Genomic DNA, 26830 nt, shown 5'->3' on the forward strand with positions numbered 1-26830 from the left:
TTGCGCCAGTTTCGGAAATTCCCGAGAACCCTTTAAACCACACTAAACAAGTTCCCTTTAATAAATCCACTCCTACACCATCTTAGGCTTCAAAGCTTAAAACCCAATCTGCGTCACGCTCTACGAGCCAACACCCTGTCTTATAGATAAATGAAACTCAAGCCACGATGGTGCAAAGAAGAAGAGGAGAAAAATGAAAACAAAGATAACGAACAATGTGTTCAGTGGGTGGGTCATCAATCAGTCAGCACAGACTTAAGCTGTGAATTATGTTTCTCATCATCTGTGTATTTAAAGTTCCTAATGAGATCAGCTTCCTAAGTGATCAATCAGCGACCTTAGAAAGATTAATGTCTTAAATCACCGTGGCTAGGGGAAGAGTCACTGCCCTGTCAAGTTGCAGTTTACTTGTAATTTGTTTCGGGTCAGGACTATGAACGGGATTAACATAAAGAACACCTGGGCCCAGTTTCAGAGCTGCTCAAGCTCAAATAGATTTAAGCACGCCAAAATTATGCTTACCATAATAAGGTTACCAGCCAAACTACCAAGTACAATTTGTAAATGGTTTCTTGCTAATTTATGCTTAACAGAAAATTGTTAGGCAATATTTTTTGCTATTTAGGAATCAGCATCATGCCAATAGGTGTCCAGCTACGAGACATTTTTGTACAGGGACACTAGGGCCTACTAAAGACCAGTGCAACACAGCTAAAGGCCCCAGGGGCATCAGTCATAACCCCATGACTATTTTGAAGGACACTGTCCTCCCAAATCAAGAAAATGCATTCCCACAAATTTTCTTTATACTATTTTCAACCCAGCATCCCCGCCCCTGGTCAACCACGTATTCATTCATGAAAACTTGCATACTTTCAATTCTATAAATCAACTTTCAGTCATCGATACCTGTGCATCAGACGTCATAATGCTCTTGCATTTTAAACATTGAAGGTTAAACCACCTAAGGGTTTAGAGTAGGGATAGTTAATTTATCCACAGAGACAAAGGTTTCTGTATTTAGAATGGTAGGTTTGATTTCTTCCTAAAATAGCGTATGTACGGACCACAACACTGCGTGTGTTGTTGACTCAAGAGTGTAGCATTGCGGGATATCATGACTGTACAGGTATCTTGGGAGTTTGTTTTTATAAATTAAGCCGCTGCTAGCATTTTTAATGAGGCACCACTGGTGTGTGATACACATTCTTGTGATTCATCCACTTTTCAGATCTGTGAAAGCTTGGTAGGGGGGGGGTAGACCTCAAAGCATACTACAGGCCCAATTCCACTGAGCTGCTCAGGAACAAAAAGTAGCTACCTGTAAGCACAACCAAATACGCTTACTATGCCACGAAATGTGACTGTGTACTATGCCACAAAATGTGACTGTCTCCTGCTTACTTTTGCTAAGGAGAAAAAAATCTTTAAGCAATACTTTCTGCTTAAGCAGCTCTGTGTTGGACCAAGGTAACAAGGAAACTTTATTTTCTACTTCTAGTACATGCACCTAACAGTTGGCTTCCAAATACCCTTACTTACCAGTGAAGTCCACTTTCCCGTACAGACTCTCGATCTGTGGTGCAATACCCAACTTGAAGAGATACAAGCTGAACACAAATAAAAAACCAACGCAAAATAGTCACAAAATTTGTCCACAAATTTTTCAACGAGGGTCCACAAAGGTGAAAGGCAAGGAAAAGAAACCCCTGAGCCAACCTGATCCCCTGAAATTGTTTCATTCAGCTTGTTTTACTCCATGCCTGGAAATCCATCTTCGTGAGGGCAAGGCCATTTTCATTTTGCAAAGAGCTTTTCTATTAGAAAGTCCTAAAGTCTAAGGGACACTTTTGAAGGGATGTCAAGACCAAGGCAAAGACCAGGTCAAGAGAGGTCATTGCCTCCATTGAAATCGAGGCCTGTGCATCTCTGTTGAACCCCCTCTTGACATTGTAGATGTAGTCAATGTATTTTATTTCCAATTAACACATTGTGAGTAATAAGCTTGGGCGATATCGATTTATTTTATTCACGTTATATCGCTGACAATATATTGCGCGATATTCGATATAATCACGATTAATTAAATTTGATATCATCAGTCTTCAAACTCCAAGTGAAAGTTGTAGAAGAGACAGTCATAGCATATAATGACCTATTCTTCTGGTTTTACTCCAAACCTATGGGGTGCAAGATGTCTCAGCTAGCAAATACATCGCGATAATTACCGATTATATCGCGATATATCGATATTTCAATTAAAACCAAATCCATCCGATATCGAAATCGTTTCCAAATTAATATCGCGATATTCGATAATATCGTGATATCGCCCAAGCTTAGTGAGTAAGCAATTTTGATGTTTTGGGGTGTTTTTTTTACTACAGCAAAATTGGACACTCTTTTTGTAGTTCCTGTGTAACAAATTTTACCTGAGGGCATGCAGGCAATAGACCGTCTTCGGCATGTTCTTTCTGTCATAAACATCTGTCGTCTCAGGGTAGAAAATCTGCAAGGATATTACAATTTACAAAATAAGACTGGATAAAGAAGCAATCTGTGACTGTGAGCTTCGGTAAGGGGCCATTCATAATTTAACACATACACAGACTCCTGGGGGAGTGCAGGCTTGATATTTGGTCCTTGGAAAAAAAAGTAAATTAGTTATTGAGAACAAGGGCTGATCTACATACATTATGTTTGAACACTACATAGGAAGTACGGACCTGATAACAACGAAGTTCAAATAATGTAGGGACTTGAAACACTATGTGGTCTTACACAATGTCCACACAGTGTTCTTACAGTGTTGAAGAACAGGCTTTTCAGTAAGTGTACAGAATGAAGGCGTGTTCACACAGTGACTGCAACACAGAGCTTTGTGTGTACAGAAGGGTTTTAATAGACTGTTCAGGCTAAAGAGATTTCATTAAAAAAAAAATTTCTGATGGCATTAACAGGAAAAAATGAAATTTAAACAGCCAATAAAGGATGATCTCAATACTTCAACTATTACCTTTTTATGGCCAAATAGACATCGTAGTTACCGGTTAATAACCATTTTACTCTCAAAATTTGCATTTAGCAATAAATAACTCGAGTCAAAAATGCACCCGGCTGCGCGGCTTTTTCAGCCGAGAGTCAAAAACGGCTTATCTAATATATAATGACCCCTTGACGCCAGTGACGATTTTCCCCTATCTGGCCAGGGATATTGGAATTGAAGGCCTTCGGGCTACAGTTTTTAGGTAAACTATTTTAATTCCAGGCATATGTCCAGGCTGGCTTTTGTTTTGTACTGAATGTTTGTACTTTGTATGTATTTTTGAGCTGAATAAATAATAATAATATTAATAACACAGTTCTCCAGCTTTGGCAAACTTAGGGCGCTATTTTCCACATCAAATAGCCGCCACTGAAACACGATTCCTTTGTCGCCTGCGATTTTCAGAAATTTGGCTTGGAGCGTTCTGGAGAAAAACCCATTTTTACCATGTTTTAATGTGAGGTAAGAGACTCGTTATATATTTTTTTAATGTTTCCTTTGGACTGCAGCTATTAGAAACCTGGTATATCTACATATTTGAGATCATCCTTTGTTGGCTGTTTAAGTTGACAGAACACATCTGAGGAATTCATTTGTCATTATTTTTTATTATTTTGTCATGTTTATGCATAACAAATTTTCCCTCCAAATGTCTAAGTGAAATGTCAAAATTGAATGACTTGACACAGGTTAGAAAAAAAAAAAGTGAAATGTGTTACATGTATGTTCAATCACAAAGATATAACACAAAGGCAAGTACATCAGGGATTTTATGCGTGTCCAATGACAATGCACATTACCCTTGTCCAAGACAAAGACAATGGTACAATATTACACCCCGAAAAGCTAAACCATGAATAATTTATTAAAGCCAGTCTAAATAGGTGAGTAATTTATGCGCATAAAAATAGCAAAGTCCAACTGATGCACATGTTGTCAAAACAGAGCTTTATAGTTAATATCACACTTTTTAAGGGACGGCCAATGATGTTGGAAAGTGTGTTCACATGCTTCTTCTTGAGGGCCCATTTTCAGAGTGCTGTTTTAGCACCCAAAAATTGCTAAGCACGACAAAAATTATGCTTACCAGAAAGGTTATCACTCAGTCAAGCTATCTTGTCTCAAATACAATTTTTGACTGGTATCCTACTCATTCCTGCTAAGCAGAGAATTGTTTGGCCCTGACCCGCTAATAGTTTTCATTGGAATTGGTAGAAACAATTTGGTTAAACCTGGAAGTCATTGGTTCCAGTCACCGTTTCAGAAAACAAACGAAGACGCCAAATTATACTTTTCCGGCAGTCACTCAAAATGACACCCATCACTTCCAAGACTTAAATTCTTAACCTCCTGGACATTAGTCCAGCTCTTTAAACCCATTACCCCATCACAAAACCCATTAATAATTAATGAAAACTGTGCATATAATTAACAAACCTACCGTTGGTAATCCTATTGACTCCATTGATCTCATCCACTGGACGATATTATCCGTGTGGCGGAAATGAAGACCGCTTGCCTATGGAGGGGAAAGAAAAAAAATACAATTAAGTTAATTAGCGAAGGGGTACGGTGGATGTTGACTTTTTATAATGGGTATTGTTGGGAAGATAATTGTTCATTGATGCTGGTATTATTTGAGTAGTAATACCAGTATGTTGAACTGGCTGTACTTTCAAGATGGTATAATATACAAGTAGAACAAAGAGTTACTTACATGATTACAGGTACAACCTGAAATGTACTTTATGAATGATAGTACAGCTGATAAAGCCCATGATATTGAAATAGTAATTTAAAAGGAACGTTACAGAAATTGGTAAGAAACAAAATCGTGAAGATCACAGATTTACATAAATCTTACACGGTCTAATGATGACGAAAGTTGAAAACATCCCTTGAAATATTTCTGTCTGAAATGTCATATTTGAAGAGAAAAAAATAATCTAACTTCGCGTTTGGAGTTTATCGCTCAGTGAGCGTTTTATTCATTTTTATTTTGGCATCGATGCAATGCAAAATTTGTAATCCTTTTTTTTTCACTATTTTTTACAGGTTTGTCAGTTTATGTACAATAGTGGACTATATGCAGTGCTCACACTGCCAGCAACTGTTTTGTTAGCAAAAAAAACAATTTATAATAACCAGTTTTTATATAGCGCTTTTGACACTCGAAGGGCGTCTCAAAGAGCTTCACATTATTACCCCTGGTCATTAAGCTTGGGCGATATCACGATATTATCGAATATCGCGATATTAATTTGGACACGATTTCGATATCGGATGGATTTGGTTTTAATCGAAATATCGATATATCGCGATATATCGCAATAATCGCGATAATTGCGATATATCGATATATCGATTAAATATCGCGATGTATTTGCTAGCTGATACCCCATAGGTTTGGAGTAAAACCAGAAGAATAGGTCATTAGAACACTCTTTTATACTAGGACTGTCTCTTCTACAACTTTCACTTGGAGTTTTAAGACTGATGATGTCAAATTTCATTAATCGCGATTATATCGAATATCGCGATATATTGTCGGCGATATATCGTGAATAAAAAAAATCGATATCGCCCAAGCTTACTGGTCATCACTGGGACATTTAACTCATTCCTTAAACCATCTCAGCTCCCTGGGGAGTATACAGGCAATTATTTAGGGAATTATAGTATGAAAAAATACAGTATAAAGGAAGAATTTATAAATTAGTCCATTTCTGACGTACACATAAATTTTACATACATGTACATCATTGTGAATGAAAAGAAAGAAAAAAAAACCCAGTCTGACACTGTGACAAGGTTTAAAATCAATTGTGATTAAACGAACACGTCAGACTCCATAAGAACATGTAGCCTTGTATTCTAATCACAAATGATATTATTCCCATGCATGATTAATAAACCAAACCACGAGGCCTTGCTTTGTGAATAGCGTCAAGGCCAAATAACACCCATGTCAATGACAAATATTATATCAAAAATATGTATCAACTGGCATTCAGAACACACTTGAAATATAAAACTAATTGTTGTGTTGTAATTGAGCGTTCAAGAAGGACTCTGCTAGGGTCGAAACTTCAGGGGCCTTGTTTGGTCCCCAGTTGAGAACGAGAGCCAAGTTTTGGTCTTACAAATCAATTGTTTCTGAGCGTTCTGAGTCATTCTGGTTCTTGAGGTTTCAAAATGTACTGTAGACAAACACGGAAATTATCGTACTAAAACAAGGAAAACAATGTCAGCTTGGCTTCCAAGCCTTCCATACAAATTGACACAGCTTCCCACAACCGCCACAAAAATATAAAACAAACAAAGTGCCTTTGCTGCAACACCCCAAGTGTTTCAGTTCATGTTGATCTACTCGACATCTACATTTAAATATTCTTGCAGTACATATGTACCAACAACCTGAACAAGTTGCAAAACTTCCCTTGGGTACAGACTACCCTGGAAATCCTGTAGTGGGAGGAGACATGGAAATGGCATGCCCAAAGTTATTGACATGAATGCACTGTGATGGATCTGAAACAACTTCCTTCTTTGCTTGTCAAGTGTTTGGCGGACAAATAAAAGTAAGGTACATTTGTACGTCAGGCGTGAAGGGTGAGAACCCAGGGATCTTTTCTTTCTTAGTAAGTGACGGCACATCTAAGAATAAACTGTTAATTTCTATCAGAACCTGTCAAGGGGCACCAAAGTAAGTCACAGTGGCAACAGATTCTGCTGCCTCCATGAAGTACAGGTCTGGGCCCAATATGCTAAGCAACATATGGGTGGGGTACTGTAAATAATGTAAACTTTATGGACTTTGGCTGGGGGTGCTGTCGCGACACAAATTTCATGAACAAAGATATTGACAAAATAGGGGGATCGCCAATGTTTGGGCTACATACACTCTACAGCTCAGTTGATAGAACACCTGCGCTTTAATCTAGAGGTCACAGGTTCAGAGGTCACAGGTTTTATTTTATTTTATTTTTCATTGTTCAACCAAAAATAGTGGAAGTGTTTTAAAAATGTGTGTACAACTTGCACAAAGTGCAGTCATTTCCCCATTGTAAATTTGTACTACACCAAAAACAGCATGGCGTGGTGGACGATGCCATCCTTTCCACTCGTCACTGTTCATCCTTGACGCTTTATGTGCGTACATGTACTCCAAAATGTGCCATGAGTCCTAAATTTACATGCACTTTTAGGAAACAACCTTAAATGGTTCGTGGGGAAATGAGCAGATATTCTTTGCAGGAAAAGGTTGTGATGGGGTTTGACGAATTGTAGAAAATGACAGTTTAAAAAAAAATGTCCAGTGATGTGATCAAAAGTTTGACATGACAACTTTATAATTTAGAACTGTTTGTTTTGGAATACAAATAGTGCATGCTTCAGTCTTTCCTCACCCGGGAATAGCTTGTAAGCAATAATGCGATATTGTTTCTCTGAACACCTACATGAGCAACCGGGGCCCAGTTTCATAAAGCCTGTAAGTACAAAAAAACTTGCTAAGCAAAAATCCATTCGTTTTCCAAAAATAGGTTACCAGCCAGAATACCAAACAGTTACCATTGCTAACACTTAAGTACTGAGTAGGATTTGAAACTTTGCATGGTGGAGATAAGATATAGAAGAGTTTGCGGTAACACCATGTAATAACAATCTCTAAATGAGTTGGGGTGGTTCTGAAAAGAACCGTTGGGTTAACTCGACGTTTCGATCAGTATGCTCTGATCTGATCTTCTCCAGAAGACGATCAGAGCATACTGATCGAAACGTCGAGTTAACCCAACGGTTCTTTTCAGAACCACCCCAACTCATTTAGAGATTGTTATTACATGGTGTTACCGCAAACTCTTCTATAACTTAAGTACTGGTATCCCACTCATTTATTGTATAGACAAGAAATCTGCTAAGCAGAATTTCCTGCTTAACAGCTTTATGAAATTGGACCCTGATCATTGCCACCTATGAGTCACCAGAGTAAATAAGGAAATAATTATTGATAAGAATCACTCACTGGAAACAAACCACTGGGCAGGAATGGTGGAGGACAATAGATGGATCATCAATGAGCAGGGGTTGGGTATTGATTGAAAAGCTTTTAATCACATTAGCAATACTACCCCAAAGGGTTCCTCAATTCAGGAATACTGGTATCCTGATTAGGAGAACATTCATTCACTTGAGGCGATATGTATCCCAGTTGGGATAGTTTAGATCTTTGACCAACACTACAGGTTGGCCACTGTGACTGAAGATGTTAACCAGCTTGGGGGAGGAGGGTTCTAATTGGGATACACACAATATATCTCTGGTTTGGGATAGTTTGTTACTCTGTGACAAGTAAGCACTGCTTTTATAAAGTGACAACATCTGCAGAGATGATAGTGTGTGCATTCCTGGTGCAGGTATAGTGTACTCCTAAGACTACAGTGTGTGTTCTTTACACAAAAATGGTGTATGGGTGTACCAAAACTTATGTATCCCCAATTCTAATTTAACATAATTAATTATGTCAGACTTTCAGACTGTTTTTTTTTTTGGTCAGAGAAACTCAAAATGGACCCATAACATAATTTTTCCATTTTGAATTTACAAAAGTTCACCATGCACTTTTAAGCACAACTTAAAGTCAAACGTAGTCATTTAATAAATAGACCTATGAGTAAGCATTATACCATGTTGAGCCGGCCACTGATCCCGGTTGGAGATCAATCTATATGACATTCTGTAGGGCACTACAGGAGTGTGAATTACAGGACAACCACTATGAACTCAACTCCTTCCAACTGGAACCACATGGAATTTACTAGGTTAAAATATTATAATGTGTAACACTCAGTAGTTTAATAACTACATGGGTCTAATAAATCTATGTAAATTGGGTTTACGTGTGTTTATTTTGAAGTACTCACACACCATTGAGTGTAAAGCACTCAGCATTCCCCCCCCCCCCCCCGAGTCCTGTAAAAAACACACAAAAAACCCAACCCACGCATATAACTCGGGTGGGATTCGAACCCACGAGTCGATCCTTTGCCATTCTAGAGCAGTGTCTTACCACTACACCACTGAGATTTGAGATTGCCCAGTAGCTAGAAGCAATTTGAATCGTTCTTTTTAGCAGGTACCACAACAATTTAATAGATGTTAAACATGCATAATAAATTTTGTTTGTATGTACGATTGTCATTAGGTCATACTACCAGTATAGTACTACGCGTCAATGATCCTGGCAACATGCACATTGCATTGTTGTACATTGTGATGCTGTTGATTTCCTTGTATATTGAAAGCATTTATTAAAATGAATGGTACCTGTAGGCCTACACACAAATATCTAGTTTTAATATCGTACCAAAAACGTTTTATTTTAGTGAAGGAATTCACAGATAGCAACAATAACACAGTATTCCCCAATGCTGGTTTCCTAACCCCAGGGAATGTTCAAGTTTGCTAGAGCATAAAAATCACACACTTTTGTGTATAAGGATGCAATTCTACCTCAATGTTTATTCCACCACCAACCATGTCTATTTCTACCTCCATGTTTATACCATGGAAATGAAATGCAGTTTTGCTACAAGTGCATTTTGGCCAATGGGCATGGGTGCACCCTTGAAGTTCTGCATCCTTCCTGCTCAGTTTCCAATGCAATCACATCACACCTGCCTTGCTTATTATTATACACTCTGTAAAACTGTCCAGTAGTTGCCTTTTTTTCTGTCATATGAGAAGCTATTGGGAAATAAAAAACTGGTAGAAAAGGAATTCCTGCTTGGCTTCAGGTCACACTTGAGTGAACCTTGACAACATACAGGTGGATGCATGAGTACTTTGTGGTCAGTGTGTAACTATATATGGGTGTGTTTCACCATAGAGAAAGCTAACTGGTTTGATCTGCCTACTGTCATACAGATACCTGTACAGTGTACAAGACTAAACCCACGGCATCACATGTTTACAAGAGCCACTGAGCCTGGACTTCCTGCAAGTGCAGGCAGGATTTGTGCCTGCACAACCCAATTAAAGAGAGCAATTGAAGATAAACATCAAATCTAAATATTTCACAAAGATTGTAATCTGATTTTTACAACATTTTTTTTAAGAAAAGGGCACATTTCAAAAGTTGTTTCCAGCTGTTGCTTTATAACTTTAATTGATGTTGCAATTGCGTTTGAACTTCAAAATATCCCATTGCAAGCCTCAGATTAACCCATGGCACCCACAGCAATGGACCCTTCCCATGAAATATGCTAATTACATTCACGCATGCGTACAGACCCTGTTGGTTGGAAAACACCATAGAGTTGTGCACTAAGCAGATGCGCAATCGCGCCTGTGTCACGCACCCATTAGCCGTGTACAAAACAGCGCGATGTTCCCTCATTTTGCCAACCAAAACGTTAGTGCGCACGCGCTATGTGCAATTTACATATTTCATGGGAAGGGTCTATTGCTGTGGTGCTCTCTGCTGTTGCTGTGGTGCCCTTTACAAAATCCCAATACAAATTTACATTTTCCCTTTTAAGTGCCTCTTGCATACTACATACTAGAGGGAAATTGCTGCGCCTCTTCAGGAGGGAAGTTCAAGGCCTGCTATTGACCAGTGACCTTAAATAAATTGACCCCAAAAAATTTGAGAATTTTCCCAGTATGGGCCTTAGCAATAGCAGCTGGGGTGGATTTTCACAAAGGTAGTCCTAACTTAGGACTAGTCCTAGGCAATGCTAAGAGATAGGACCAGTCCTAAGTTAGGATGAGTTACTGGTCCTAACTTAGGACTAGTCCTATCTCTTAGCATTGCCTAGAACTAGTCCTAAGTTAGGACTACCTTTGTGAAATCCACCCCTGGACCATTTGAGAGACTATTATAATATACAGGAAATGGTACAGCACAGCTTTCAATGCAAACTTGACATCCCAATTTACATGCAATTTGGCAATAAAACTGTCAAAGAGCACGAATGGTATCGTTCACAACTCCCATCAATTCAAAAGGAAAAGTGTGTACTTGTGAAGTCTAGACTGTTTTTGTACACAAAGGTAATTGAAACTGTAACAGGCCATACTGATTGCTACATAAACTAATAAATGTTTTGCTTCATGAACAGGTTAGGGGAAAACAGTAAGTCCATAATGTGTTTTGCAGGGGTGAGAGTCATTGCTGACGAAAGGTCTGAAATGAGGCAGGCCTGGAATTACACGGAGTTGCCTCTGCTGCCCCTGATCTTGGCCCTGGTCCTGGCCTTGGTTTCCTATTGGACTTAATATCATTTTCCAATGGCAGTGCCCTGCACGTAATGAGAATGGCCCTTGCCCTCTCAGAGATGAAATTCCAGGCCTGTGAGGATCCTAAATTTAGGAGGTACAATATGTTGAGACGTCCCTGATAACCCCTAGAATTAGTTCAAGGAGCTTCTGGGACCAGTATCCGCAGCACTAGAACAGGGCCCCAATTTCATAGAGCTGCTTAAGAACAAAATTTTGCTTAAGCAAAAAAAAATCCTTGCTTAGTAAAATCAGATTACCAGCCAAGACTCCACTTAATTGTTATGCTAAGTAAGCAACAGCTAAATACCAGTCACAAGCAATGTATATACGGCATGAAATTTTGGCCAGTAACATGTGTAAAATAAGCGAGCTATTTTCATGCTTTTAAAAGCAAATTTTTTGCTTTAAAGCAGCTCTATGAAATTGGCCCCTGTAGACCCAAGAACAGATTTATTTATAATATCTGAACAAAACGACAGCTATTTTGTCACCAAGAAGACATATAAAAATAGTCTGAAATTTCTCATCTCCAATAGTGAAAAGAGATAAATGTACTATCTGGACAACACATTTATGAAAGTGGCTTCCCCCTGACTTTCCTTTTTCGCAGACAGCAAGGCCAGATGAATAAACATGTCCATTGATTTTGAACAAGACTGCCAGCATAATTATCTGGTTCAATTCCTTTTCCGTCCTTGTAATCTTAATTTTGCCACTCATTTATCAACATCATGATCCAGACATGTTGTCACTTAATAGCTTTGAAATCACTTCTCGGTAATTGCTCGACTGCAAAGGTTTCACACGATAAACACATTTCGTTTGGATTGAACAGATGTGTACAGAGTAAAACCATACTCAAATAAGGGCATTAAATAAAAAAAGTATGCAATTATAATTATCATTTCAAAATTTACCCAGTCAGTTTCCCTTGTGGTTTATATTGCAATTATAATAAATAAACAAATTGAAAGAAGTATTAAATACATTGTGCTGTTTTGAAGTGAGTATCCCCCTACATGACCTTCAGACTTTTCTGGCGGAAAAAAAAATATGGATTGCCCACTTTTTCAATCTTATTGGCCTCTGTTGATAAGCCATTGTTGGGTAAGTGGGCCTTCAGATAGTATTCATTGTTGGGTTCACACTAAAACAATGTCTGGTATGACGACTTCCGAAGTCCAATTTGAATTCCAGACTTTGTTGCTTAGTCACATGGATTTGGGGCAGGCCTTTTACAAAGCAAGCTCCAGATGGGAAAAGTCTACCAGTCTTTACACTTATTTCATCCTTTTTATAATAGATGTTAAATTTGCATCAGGGATTTTTAGTCTTGAGACTTGCAAATTGAAAATTCAATAAAGCCTGGATTTTCGTCTTTGAGGGCTAGGGCAAGGCCATTTTCATTTTGTAAAGGGAACTTCCATTGGAAACTGGTTCATGGAAAACTTCTGAAGGGGCACCAAGGCCAAGACTAGGGCCTTTGTGGCTTCCGTGTAATTCCAAACCTGTTCAACTTGTGACAAGGAAGTCTGTGTACAAACGATCTAAAAGCTTGACTGAACCGTGTGGTAAAGAAACACTCTCTTTTAGTCTGAGAAATTCAAAACATTTATCACTCAACTTGTGACAAGGAAAGTCAGTAATCACACCCTATTCTCAAATTAAGTTATAGAGCATGGCTCTGTTTTCAACAATGAACATTTCCTTCAATCAGGTCAGGTGGCTAGACTACACTGTTTTGACTCGTAGTTTGAACAGCTGCTTTTTCAGAACATTGTTACTACACAAACCGCGCTGCAGCTTTGAAAACTCTGCACAGTACAGACTATTATTATCATTTCTAAAAATACATTTCCAGAATAAAAACGGGTAAACAATGAATGCATGCTGTGTCTACATCCAAGTCAATGCTTGAAACACAAATTACCACATAGACAGGAATACACTTGAACATGACTAGTGCATTTTGACTGTATTTGTGCATGGTGTAGAGATCAAACAAAGACAGTAACTTTGTGGTGACACCCCCACCCCCTACTACCCCCAACACACACAAACTGGCATGATATGTTTAGTTAGGGTATGTCCAATGGGCACTTTAATACAGCTGGAATTCTTTTTTTCAAGTTATATTTAAAAAAGCTGTGCAACTATGTTCGTCTTAGTTGTACGGCAAGCAACTTGACCGATTTGCCTTGATGACAAATGCACCATATCACATTATTACTGCTACAATGCCCACATGAACTTATTCTGTACTTTATCGTGACATTTGATTGATAAACCCAACACAATAGACCCCTTTGCATAGATCGCTTTCGCCGAAGAAAACGTGGAAGTGCGACGTGTTTACATGCCATTCACACCCATCGGCCAATGGGAGGTCTTCCTCTGATGACCCTTGTGAGGGCACTGATTGAGGTCATAATGTCATATTCAAGTCACCGTGGTCTAGTGGTTAGACAGCAGGACTTGCAATCAACAAGTTGTGGGTTCGAAACCTACTAAGGTAACCACTGATTTCACAATAACTATAGAATAAGCGATGTTGTCTAGATGTAGTTACTGAATCACAAATTTTTGATCTGTGAAATTCATAATCGTAGATGTTAAACCAATAGTATGTGAGAGAGATTGGCTGTTGCCAGCTTGGTGTTTACATCTCCTTGTGGGAGTTTGCCGAGTTCCCTTGATGGGAAGATCATCTAAACAAACTAGGAGTCTAAACAAGAAAAATGCTTATGGAATCTGTGGACACATCTTACAATATATTAGGGCATAATTTAGCTGTTCAATAGCTATTTTTTCTCTTTTCGTAATATACATAACAATACAATCTACACAATGTTACCCCATGGGACTTACTTTGTATCTTGTCTGATCTTTGTCGTAGATGCGTTTGTAGGGAACCTTCTTCGGGGCGTAGAAATGCGCCAATTTCCCGAGGTATACGCCATTTCTTAGTCCCTCCTCTAGCTCTGTGGTTGGTGGGAGTTCCTCGGTGATACAAGCTTCCATCCACCTGTTAAGATTGAAGGAACAAGGGGGAGGGGTAAACTAATTAAGAAACTGTAAAAGGTTTCAGTCAAAAGGAAAAATCTGAATGCAGGCCTCAAAAAAAAAAAAAAAGCACCCACAACCATTGCCATGGTGCCCTTATAAATGCAAAGCTCCAATTCAAATTCAAGCCTGGAATTTCAGCTGTGATAGAGCAAGGCCATTTTCATTTTGCAAACGTCACTTCCTTTGGAAAATCCACGGCCAAGCCCAGGACAATAGAGGCCACTGAACATTAAATTCCAGGTACTTGCAAGAGTAAATTAAACGTATTATAGACATAAAAAAAACATAAAACAGTCAGGGCCCAATATCATGGCTCTGATTACCAGAAGCACATAATCGGGGCTTACGGAAGCAGGGCAATCTGTGCTTATGGCAAGTGTATTTCACGGGTTAGCGGCAAATTTTGGCTTCTGCGCGTGCGTACTCCGCCTTACTAGGCATTCTACGCTTACAAGGCTAGCGCAGAAATTCGGCGCTTGCACATAAGCGGGGAATCGTGATCGTAAGCGCAGACTTCGGCGGTAAGCAGAGCCATGAAATTGGGCCCAAAATCGCCTCTGGGGAGTTAAACCCTCAATAATTGAGGGAGAGCAGTTTGTAGGTCTCTTCATATTACTTAAAATTACTACTGAATATTTTGATCCAGATTTCTTAAGAGATCAATTTAACAGAGACTCTGTAGAAGTCCAATCAATCAAAAAATTAATTTGCTTTTTACACTAAAACAGAAACGAGATCTCAATTTGCAATCACAGCATTTTGGCGGGTAATCAAATTTGTTTGATTTAAAGCATGTGCTCAGTTGTCAATGTCTCACTTCACAACTCGTGAAACAGTGCAAGGTGAAGTTGTAGTTAAATGATGGGTAGGCCTAATTACTGACAGGGTTCCTGGTACGTGTAAAAACATGTGCTACAATGTATAAGGCCAAGTAAAAAAAGAAACATGTTTAGCGTCCCCACCCGCTTCCTTTTTACAGGCCGCCTCCTCTTTTTTTAATTTTATTATTATTATTTTTAATGCACATTTTTAAATGCATAAGAAAGATACGTATTTATGACAATGTTCAACTGGGCTACAAAAACTTACTAGGAGTGAGTAAATTATAGGGTTAAATACTAGCATGATTGGCTGCTTTACAAAACAGCCCCAATAGGCCTACTGTCCCCTCGACGGAATTCTGATCAATGTATTGTTTCTGAAAGTTGACTCTGCTACATGTTCCCCAGCTACTGCCAAGAACAGGAGGTTCAAGGTCAAACAGTGTGGGCTGACACACCCAGACTAAAAAACTCCTACACAAAAACACAGCCTGAAGAATGTCCACATCCTTTACCAGGCCTGATATTTCACAGAGGCAATGAAAGCGATTGCCTCCATGCCCCCTGGTCATTGCCTTGGTGCCCATGAAATTCTCCAATAGAAACTCACAATTTCCTCATCATAGGGTGCCCTTTACCAAGGAGAAAATGCCTTGGTACCCTTGCCCTTTCAAAAAACGAAGTGTACGGGCATGCTTTACCCTCACCAAAATGAATATTTTACAGACAACGGGAAGCGGAGTCGGTTTATTTTGAGAATTTATACCAGTAGCAGCATTTTCAGGAGCTCTTGAGTGCTGCTGCTATAACTACGGTCAAGTGTTTGGGGAATATTACAGAAACATCCTGATAGCTTTATTTAGTGGGTGCTAAAGATGTGATCGATTACTGTATTGTCCAAATACATTTCAAACTGCCTCAGGGAAAATGAGGGTTGCCAGTTACACAGCTAGTGTGAAAAAGTGATAAAATTAGGGTGTTTTTTTCTTCGGACAACCGTGTAAGCTTTATTTACTTCAAGACATAGGGAAATGCAATGCAAAATATAATCCTCTTTTATTAGAGTTTTCTGAACAAGATACCATGATGATGAAAGAACTTAGCTGAGATTAAGATTCCCCTTGCCAAGAAGGACTGACTGGAAGAATCACCATAACAAAACTATAATCAATGAGTCCGCCCATCCTTTATTGGCAATAAATCACCAGAAGAATGGAAGGTTGCATTCCCTCCTCCCTCCAAAAAAAAAAATCCACAAACAAGTGTCCCTCAAATAAATTGGATGAATTTGCAATCTTAAAAATGGACACTACTGGCACAGCCTTGGGGTATCATGCTTTTTGAAACGATGCAACTTGAATAAAGGGTACTTCAGCAGTAAGTTGGAAAGGGGGTACCAAACTAAGAGCAGAGTTTGCCCCACACTTTGTCAAAACTGTTGGGCGTTCTGGACCAAAAATTTGAAAGTTTGACCCAATGCAAGCATGCTGAATTGAAACAAGGTCCTCAGAAATGTTTTACCTTGTGTTTAAAATCTTGATCTTAAAAGCCCTAGTTTGCAAGTTAATATGGTTTTATCTTTAGGATTTTTGTGAGTTTGATCTTAAAAAGTCACAGCCCAAAATGTCGGGCGTATGGGGGGGGGAACCTTGACAAACAGAGCAACAGAGGGCATTAATGTATCTCAATGAAAAATCTATCTTTTAAACAGTACTTTTTGTATAAAATATAAAATACAAGACAAACTTTTTCATGGGTGCATGTGTGTATGGTAGTACTGAGAATGTTCCGCCCCAACTTGATAATCGTCCCAGTTGGGACGCCCCAACTTTAACACTCCAGTTGGGACCAGTCCCAACTATAGTTGGGACGATTATCAAGTTGGGACTGAACAAAAACACCGTGGTAGACCTGTAACATGTTGTCTGGTGTGTGTGTTACAGGTGCACACTGCTGGTAGATTGTCAGAGGTCATGTAAGGTCATGATGCAATGTGGTTTTGATCTCTACAAATCTGCATGCTTGTTTGATCAGTAAAGGCCACACAGAAAACAAGCTGTGAGAGTTTGTCTGGGTCACCCTGTAGGACCATAGAGTAGAGAACTGTCCTATATATCTATGGTACAACTCATGAACCTTTCTTTTTTTCTACCTCCATGGCCCGTCATTAAAACTGACAGAACCTATTGTCTGATACAATTGCTGGTAGCTAATAATAAAACAAACATAATAATAACCACTCATTGTTCATACCACAACAACATAAAACCACTGATCTTGATGCCATGTAACGTACAGTAGGATTTAGCCACAAAAAGTCAAAGGTCCTCGGGCAAATGTCATGCTAAAAAACTGTCTGTAGCCATTTTCACCACAGAGCATAGACCTACGTATGTACAAACCCACAAAGCTATGTCGTCAATTCTATTTGGAAGTGCCTGGGGAGATTACGCCCAAGTCATGCCCTCTCTTTTATGTACTTCCTTTATTATTTAATCTGCAGAATTATGCACGTAGTCTGTGTTGAGACTGAGAGCAACCTTGTGTATATAGGCCTAGATATAAACATGTTACTGAAACTTTGTAGCGCTTGTCTTAACTTTAGACAATGTGGAATAGCACTTGGGTTGATACATGATACACGTACTTCCATTTCTTTCTGGTAAGGAGCTGATACTTTTGAGCTTCGACTTTAAATGAACTTTTTATTGATAAATAATTCTACACTGTAGGCCTATTGATAAAGGAAAATGAGCACAAATAATTCTAAAAACGTTCAACCAGTGCAATCTACTGTGCACAAATATGCTGTCATATAATGTACTTCAGGTGAAACATTTAAAACTCCTCGCAAGTTTTGTAACAAACATTAGGAATAACATTTTAAAACAAAAAATTTAAGGGGAAATTTCCAAAATGTTTATTTTTAATGTTTTTTTTTTTATCGTGCCCCTTCAAATGTTCCGATTACTAGAGATCAATTAATTGGTCAAAACAGAGGTGCCCTTTAACAAGGAGGAAATGCCTTGGTGCCCTTGCCCTTCCAAAAACAAAACATCCAGCCTATCATAGAGCAAGGATGGGCCTATGAACCATAGTAAACATTTAGGCTATGTACATGTACATGTACATCTCTGTCCTTGATAATGATACCCATAACCACCAGTTCCATTTTGTTGTTTGACCTTTGAGCCCTAAAGTATTTGCATATTGGGTTGACACGAGTCATAACATAACACCACACAGTCAGCAAGGCCATGTGGTCTGCCCTGATGAGGTCACCAGTAAAATAGTTTGTAAACTTCGGATTTTGCCTTGAAGTTGGTATGGGCTCCCTGCAGTTCACTGAGGCCAGCAAAAACACCCCATGGCCAATACTTTTTAACTGGGCTTAACAAAGCTCGACAGCACAAAGTTTGTTCAACATAATTAACACCAAAATGTCTTACTTTGTACAGATCTATGTAGAAACAGGTTACCAACTGAAATTTTCTAATCCCTTTCTTTGAACCTTCCTCTGGCCCAAAGACGATTTTGTACAGCTGCTTATATGCACAAAAAAAAGTAGCTAAGCACTATAAAAATATCCTAGAATATGGTTACCAGCCAAAATAAGTCACATATTGAGTAGTGTTGGTTCTGAAAAGAAACGGAGGTTAACGTCTCAAAGTTTTTGATACTCTGATCGTATTCAGGAGAATGTCGGAATCTGTTGCTGGATGCTGCTTTTTACTGTTACTGCCTTTTGGGGGATTAACTTGTGTCGTAGACACCATGTAAGCAGCATCCATCAACAGAGTCCAGCATTCTCCTGAAGACGTTCAGAGCATACTGTTCGAAACATTGGATCTTTAACCACCATCTCTTTTCCGAACTAACACTACTCAAAAGAGATGGTGTTACTGCCGCTCTATGAATTTGAACCCTGGTACTTTACTTTGACTGGGCAGATCACAGATGTTCCAGCTGCAAAATGAAAATCTCAAGTGGATATTTTTTTATAGGAACACCAAGGACTCAAAAGTGCAAGGACAGCGACCATTTTCCCCCCTCGTTTTTCTTAAAGGAAGACGCTGCCTTGGATCGGTCAAGTTGGTCAGTATAAAAAGCGTTTGTAAAAACCGCTTGTTATAAAATGCATGGTTAGAAAGATGTAAAAGTAGAATACAATTGTCCACACAAACAACATGCCTCGAAATTGCACGGTTTTCCTTTTACCTCGTCGACTATGCATTTTATGACAAACGGTTACAAACGCTTTTTATAGACCAATTTGTCCGATCCAAGGCAACGTGTTCCTTTAACTCCATCTTACTTTTTTGCTTCTTCAAGATGACACAGATACTGGTACGCAATGTTCTTTGTTCTCTGCTCATCCATCTCGGCTCCGGATGCCCGGTGAGGCATGTCTTCAGACTCATCTGGAAATATGGAGAGAAAAATTGAACGGGTAAACAGAGCCAACTTTCAGCACTTAAACTGTTGCCAAGGCATTGGTACTTTTTAAAATAACTAATAGTCCAATTAAATAACAAAAAAACATTGTGTGTACAGGCCTATTAAAGTGTGTTTTTAGAGAAACACACCACATGTGTAAAAAGTTAAACTTGACTGCTTTTGTTTTTAAACCAGTATACCTGCGTATTTCTGTTGTATTGTCATTTAGCCTTGACTCTCACTATTTTTTTTTAAGGCTAAAATTCTCAAACATTAATGCAGATCTTTCACAACCCTCACTATAGTCCAGAAAATCTAACATTGAAATTGTAAACAAACTACATCATGACTTGGTTAAAGCCATTGGACCCTTTCGGTACAGAAAAAAAAAAAAAAGTTCACAGATTTACAAATAATTTACAGGGTTTACAGAAGGTAATGGTGAAAGACTTCTCTTGAAATATTAGTCCATGAAATGCTTTACTTTTTGAGAAAACGGTAAAACAATATAAATTCTCGTTAACGAGAATTACGGATTTGTTATAAACACATGTCATGACACGGCGAAACGCGCGAAAACAGGAGTGGGTTTTCCCGTTATTTTCTCCCGACTCCGATGTCCGATTGAGCCTAAATTTCCACAGGATAGTTATTTTATATATAAGTTGTGATACACGAAGTGTGGGACTTGGACAATACTGTTTACCGAAAGTGTATAATGGCTTTAAGTCAATGTTACTATTGTTTAATTATCTACACGATTTAACCTTGTATTTTGTAGACACAGGAACAGTGAAGGTGTTACACTGTGTACAAAACAGACAGTTTTTGAGGATACTAGGCCTACGTGTATACTGCAATGGGGAAAACATAAACTTCCTGTAGTTCAAATCATTGTCAGGTTGAATACGTGACTCTACCCTAATATTTACTACCTCCTTTTACTAACTACAACATATTTACACTAAAAAAAATGGAATATAAACACTTCATAAAAACAGGCCATTTTGCTCACAATGTTTAAACCATATGGTTTCAAATTGTACAAACATTCAGTTTTGAACAGACGCATGAGGTAGTTTTGCTAGCATGTGGCACAATTCCTTTAATTACCTCTTCTCAAATGTCACTCCACCCCAAAGTGTTTGGACTTTGGTGTGATGATGGAACTTGTTATTTAAAGGCGCTGGACACATTGGTAAGTGTCAAAAAGACCAGTATTCTCACTTGGAGTATCACTGTATCCAAAACTTGGGTCTCTGGCCACAGTCCTTCTGAACCATTCATTTAGAAGTAGTTTTTAAGACTTAATTTTGAGAAATAGTGCTTGTCAGGGAAAAATACATGCACAGCACAGTCATTCCTTTCCTGAAATTTAAAGAAAAACACTTTATGTTTGGCAAACTTAGTTTAAAAGAATGCCTATGATGTAAAATTTGTTTTAAAAATAAATATAGTTGTCAGTTTATAGACCAAATTTAAAGAGGTAAAAATACGTGTGTTGCTGCAGCTGGAACATGTAGAACTGCTGGCATTTCCTGTATTTCAGGCTTCCAATGGCCATGATAAATGTTTTCATTTAGACAGAAAATTATCTATTAACCAGATACAAACTGGTAAAGACTATCGCCATGGGCAACACTCAGAACTCATTATCTTTCTAGGTCTAGTGGGGTTGCAATTGTACTTTTAAAAGGTTCAACTAGACACGTATGGTACAACAAGCACACTGACTGTACTGTGTCTTGCTTTGTGTGTCTCGTCTTGTATGCAACTGGGAGTCCAAACTGGGCCACCAGTATGGAATATATACAATGTACAACAATTGAACACACCAGATTTCATACTGGTAAAAATTTGGTAAAAATTAACAAAAGTTCCAACCGAAAAAGAAAGGTTTCCACAATTCCGCGGCCAATAATTCCCCTTGCCATTGCTATTATGCCCTTCAAATATTCCAGTCCAAGATTTTATTTCCATCACAGAGACCCTCTAACCGAGACCAAGTGCAAAATGATTTGCCTAAACAAAATCACCAGGCTAGAATGTGTTAAATTCAACTTGTGAACCTAAATAAAATCACCAGGCTAGAATGTGTTAAATTCAACTTGTGAACCTCAAGGATTTCTTGAGTTAGTGAAATTCTTGATGCGCTCTTGTAGTCATTGGAATTCCTTTACATTCCAGCACTTCCTAATAATTGAGATAACAGACAGCAACTATTTCCAGAGCACTCACCCTTGAAAGGGGTCCAAGTAAAAGAGAAAAAGAAGATGGAGCCAATTAAAGAATCAGAAAAGCTGGAAGCTGTCCCAAATGAGTAAAACACTAAAAGTGTTTGTTTACCCTTTATGGTAAAGACTGCCTTGCTCTATGGTTTTTACCATGGAAAAAGTTTGTTTACAAATCGATCATGGTGTCAAATGCAAATGCAGGCCCGATACTTAAAGGAACACGTTGCCTTGGATCGGTCGAGTTGGTCTATGAAAAGCGTATGAAACTGTTTGTTATGAAATGCATATGGTTAGAAAGATGTTGTAAAAGTAGAATACAATGATCTACACAAATATGCCTCGAAATTGCGTGGTTTTCGTATCAACTCGTCGACAAACACGGTCGGCCATTTATGGATGGCCGACCGTGTTAGTTCGCGACGTAAAAGGAAAACCGTGCAATTTTGATTGATACTTGTGTGGATCATTATATTCTACTTTTAAAACATCTTTCCAACCATATGCATTTCATAACAAACAGTTTCATACGCTTTTCATAGACCAACTCGTCCGATCCAAGGCAACGTGTTCCTTTAACTGAAGCAACATGATAAGTTGGTTAACCCTAGTCCTGGGCAGGGTTAAATTTAACCGGGATTAAGCCAGTTTTAGGTCAATTAATCTTTGGTATTATAAGCCCTGAAAAGTATACATGTAGTGTGAATGCTCTGCACTTAATCCAGAGAATGTCCGTGTAAAATTTTCCCTTTACCAGATACATGGTGTGCCACTGTACATCATAATACATTTTAGGCTCCTGTATATATTGTTAGATTAAAGCTGTACACACAGACAAGTTAAACAGGTGCATGGTTAATGAAGCATGTCCTTGAAGATGAATGAATCATATCAAGTAATACATCACAAAACTCCCAAAGGTATACCTCACTAAGACCACGGACTAGGTGTGATTTTCTCATTACAAAAAAGATGTCAAGTTTTGAAATAAAGAGTGACCTTGTTATAGTATCTGCTGATCTGGGAGCTCTACTAATTTGCAGAGCTTAAGGCCCGGTCCCACCGCAGCAATAGCGAGTACGATAACTATAACGGTGCAAAGAGAACGCGTTCTATTGGCTGAATGAGTGTGTGCGTATTCTGCGTGGAGCAATTCAACCAATACAAATCGTCCTCTTTGCGTTTTGATGGTTATCGTTCTCGTTATCGCTGCAGTGTGACTCGGCCTGTAGCCATGATCCAGGCATGATAGTCCTTGCAGGGAAAAAGTATGAATATTTTATCAATACAAGGGCTGACCATCATACACATGGTGTAGTAGGCTTTAAAATGTCATTTTATTTAAGACTATTCAATCACAATTGTTCAGATTTTTCCAGGGGTAGAAAATTGGAAAGGACTATTATTGTAACGTATCAAGAAGGATATCATGCTGTATGGACCCCTTGAATGTGACGACACACACAAAAAGCAACCACACTGGGGTCAAAAAGCACCCACACACTGGGGTCAAAAAGCGTTGTGCAAGGGGTACATTGCTTAAAAACTTTAATAATAAGCCGATTATTTAAGACTGACTGATTACAGGATTTTTCACAATTTAGACTGTCGATTAAAAAGTTAATATTTGAATAGCCTATACCTTTCAATTCAGGGTATTTTGGGGTGGAGTTATTTAATAAAAGAATACCTAGGCCTGGAGCCGCCGAGCGACAATTTTGCTTTAAGCAGAATAACTTAAATGAGGAAATGAAAACAAAACAAATATAAGTGTAAACATTGCACTTATTAATTGTTTCTGTAATTTTAAAGTGTCCATTGTTGAATAGAACAAATTACTTGAATACAATATCAATTTCACCATTGCATTAGCAATCCGTTTGTCATTCTTAGTATATAAATAATTCTAACTGTTATTCTCTAAGTCTAATTTAAGTTTTAATAATAATAAAAGAAATGTTAATTACTAACTACTGTACTGTTTGTTCAATGTAAATTTTATCAATATCACAATACCCTATCTTTCAGTAACAATCCAATTTTTAGGTCAGCATTTTTTCGTGACTTACGATCATACTCCGTGCTGACTCTTCCATCAGCATCATCTGCCGAGCCATTGAGCCCATTGGGCACACCATCTTCGGTGCTTGCCATCTTCAGTCTAGCATTTACAGTTTAAGAAACTGTAGAGAACCGAGAAAATATCAGAGGAATTGGAATGTACGGCAGGCTTGCCTCCCTACGCGCTGTCCCACCAGCAATAGCCTGCAAATACGAAGCACCAAGTTTAGAACAGTTTTCCGCACTTGACTGACTGCAAACTTCTGTCTACTTCTCTTCAGTCTGTGCGTTATTTATTCACCAAAGATGCCCAGTCACTACAGATTCCAACGATTCATCACTTCCTCCTAAACATCCAAGAGGTATCCAACACTGAAATTTCTCAAAATGGGGAAATTTTGAGAGCCCAAATCGTCAGAAAAGTTTAGCCTATTATAATGCAGGTGGTTTTTAACGTTGACTGCATTGGACTGGTGCCAAACCCATTTCTAACGTTGACGTTGTAATGTAATGCGCGCCCGTGGGTTTGATTGACTTTCCCTACTTGTACGTGGTATCCAGTCTTGCCGTTGAAAGAGTGTGCAACTTTTACAGGGTACCATCTTTGTATTGGAGTCGCTAAAAAACTGCTGAAAAGTCAAAATGGATGAAAGAGGGCGCACTTTTAACTTTTATGAACTTTTCAGATTCCAGAAGTTCATGGGTGGGTCCCTTATGATTCTTATGTTTTCCTAATGTTCTGTGTTTATTTATTTCCAGATTTATGTTTCTTTCTTTATTTCTAAAATGTGTATTTTGTGTTGAACTATCTGTAAGCCTACATGTATGTCCTTGTTTTCTCTTGCGTTTCTCTGTATTTGTATATACCATTCCGATTTATTTGTTTGAATATTATGTTATTCTTTACTCTCTATAGGCCTATCTTAATTGTTTCCGTGTCTTTATTTCTTTGTTCATGAAGTTTTTTTTGTATTAGCATATAGGGGACCTATTAATCCATGTTGAAGTTTATTTTGTAATGTTTAAGTCGGCCTGTGTCTGTGTTTTTCCTTCTTTATTTGTGACTGCGTTTTTCCTTCTTTATTTGTGACTGCGTTTGGTCTCTTCATTTCTATGCTTCTTAACATTTTTAGGCCCAATTGTTGATTTGTATGACTTCCCCTTTACTTGTTTTTTTCTTCATTTTTTCCTTCATTTTTTCCTTGTTCATTCTTTCTTGTTTCTTTGTTGTTGCTTGGAAATGAATGGTTCTTCTAAAGGTCTACTACCACTGCTGTTCCCACATGACCCTGACCTCAGTGACCTGACTTGACCTGACCTGACCTGACCTATCCTGGGACAGCAGACATGTTGAGCATCCTGATAGCCTTCTGCATCTGACCTGACCGCGTGTTGGCAGCACTATGGGACCCGCTTTATAATTACATCAAACACTTGTTTCTTAAAATGTTTGTAGATGATTGTTTTAGTCTTTGGAAAGTTTCTGCCAGTGAAACTTGAAATTAGTTTTCTTCACAGGCATATTATATAGACCAACTGCATCATGGAGGCCTCCATGTTGACATTTAAGTACCTGCAAACAACAACACTCAACTTCAACAAACAAACAAACAAACAAGGCCACAAACAAACTAAAATATGAAAAAAAATAAACAAACATTCTTAAAACAAGCAAATAAAACACAGCTGACGCAGGGAGTTTTATGATACACATTAATTTGTAATGTTTAAAAAGCAAAACATAATAAAATAAGAAACATCATATACAATCCACCAGACTCGGGGCCCAGTGGCGAATTATATCAAATTGTTATTTAATTAATACACACATTCCAGATGCTACACCCTAAAACTACCAATTTTTGTTTAAAAAATAAAGGAATAAATGTCTTCATGTGAGCCAGAATACAAAGCATTGTATTTATAAGTTTTTTTTAGGTAACTCTTTTAGCACATGTTTTGGTGAAATACTGTCAACTAATTACATAATAAGTTTTTCTCATATTTTTTTTTGTTCTTTTGAACAATATTACACACCATTACAATAACGTACTAAAGTGCCTCTTTTTAGAACAATAACAAGTAATATAAAGATCCTCATTATTTCCCCCTTTTTTTTTTTTTTTTTTTTTTTTCATTATCTGATTTTTTTTCTTTCTGTTTTTTTTCTCCAATCTTTTTTATTCTGCTTTACAATACATAAATTCTCTCTAAATAAACAAGTCTCTAATAAAGCCATTTAATCTGGCTTAAATATCTACAAATGTTGCCAAATAAAATGGACAATTCATATTGGCCACGTCACTTTAAAAACATATTTGCAGGAGGTATAATATATTTACACACAGCAGAGCAATTAGTTTTTAAAAGTTACTCGTACGCAAAGAGCAGCAAGTTGTGCTATAGGATTGTACCAGCACTGAAAAAGGTGAAGTTCGTTTTCTTGGACAACTACAAGCAACGTAGGCCTACAATCCAATCAAGAACTACTTTCATTAAGCCGCACAGAACTGAAATCTGGAAACAGATTACCAGCCGAAAAACCATGCATCGTTTTTGGCTGTTACCAGGCAAATTTATGCTAACCCTGCTAAACGTCCTGAAGCACTACGTTTAGCCGAGCAGCTTTATGAAATTTGATCCTGAAGTTAAAAAGTATACACCATAAAAGGACACTGCCCGAGGTGCCTGACCATAGCAACAGTCACCATGGCAATCGTTGACCCTTATTTGACCAGAGCAGTTTGATTGACAGGGATTTTGTTTCGCTTCAGATGAAATCTAACATCAAGTCACAAAAAAAAACATTGAAGCAATTGACTTGAATGTAAAGTGAAATATGTAAATGATAAGACTTCCAATGTAAAGTCTGCACACGCCCCGACTTT

At 38.2% G+C, this 26830-nt stretch overlaps 1 protein-coding gene across 1 annotated transcript in view; it reads right to left on the reverse strand.

Annotated features, from left to right (window-relative positions):
- LOC139941462 (ras GTPase-activating-like protein IQGAP1) overlaps positions 1–24438 on the reverse strand; it is a 62259-nt gene extending 37821 nt beyond the window's left edge. Inside the window, exons 1-6 of the mRNA XM_071937976.1 lie at positions 23951–24438; positions 19529–19634; positions 14195–14351; positions 4488–4565; positions 2433–2509; positions 1543–1610 (exon numbers count right to left, since the gene is read on the reverse strand). Of these exons, the coding sequence (XP_071794077.1) occupies positions 1543–1610; positions 2433–2509; positions 4488–4565; positions 14195–14351; positions 19529–19634; positions 23951–24035 (571 nt within the window). The 5' untranslated portion in view covers positions 24036–24438. The remainder of the gene's footprint in view (positions 1–1542; positions 1611–2432; positions 2510–4487; positions 4566–14194; positions 14352–19528; positions 19635–23950) is intronic.
- Between the last annotated feature and the right edge of the window lie 2392 nt (positions 24439–26830).

The sequence above is a fragment of the Asterias amurensis genome, chromosome 9, assembly GCF_032118995.1.
Source record: "Asterias amurensis chromosome 9, ASM3211899v1".
Taxonomy (NCBI): Eukaryota; Metazoa; Echinodermata; class Asteroidea; order Forcipulatida; family Asteriidae; genus Asterias; species Asterias amurensis.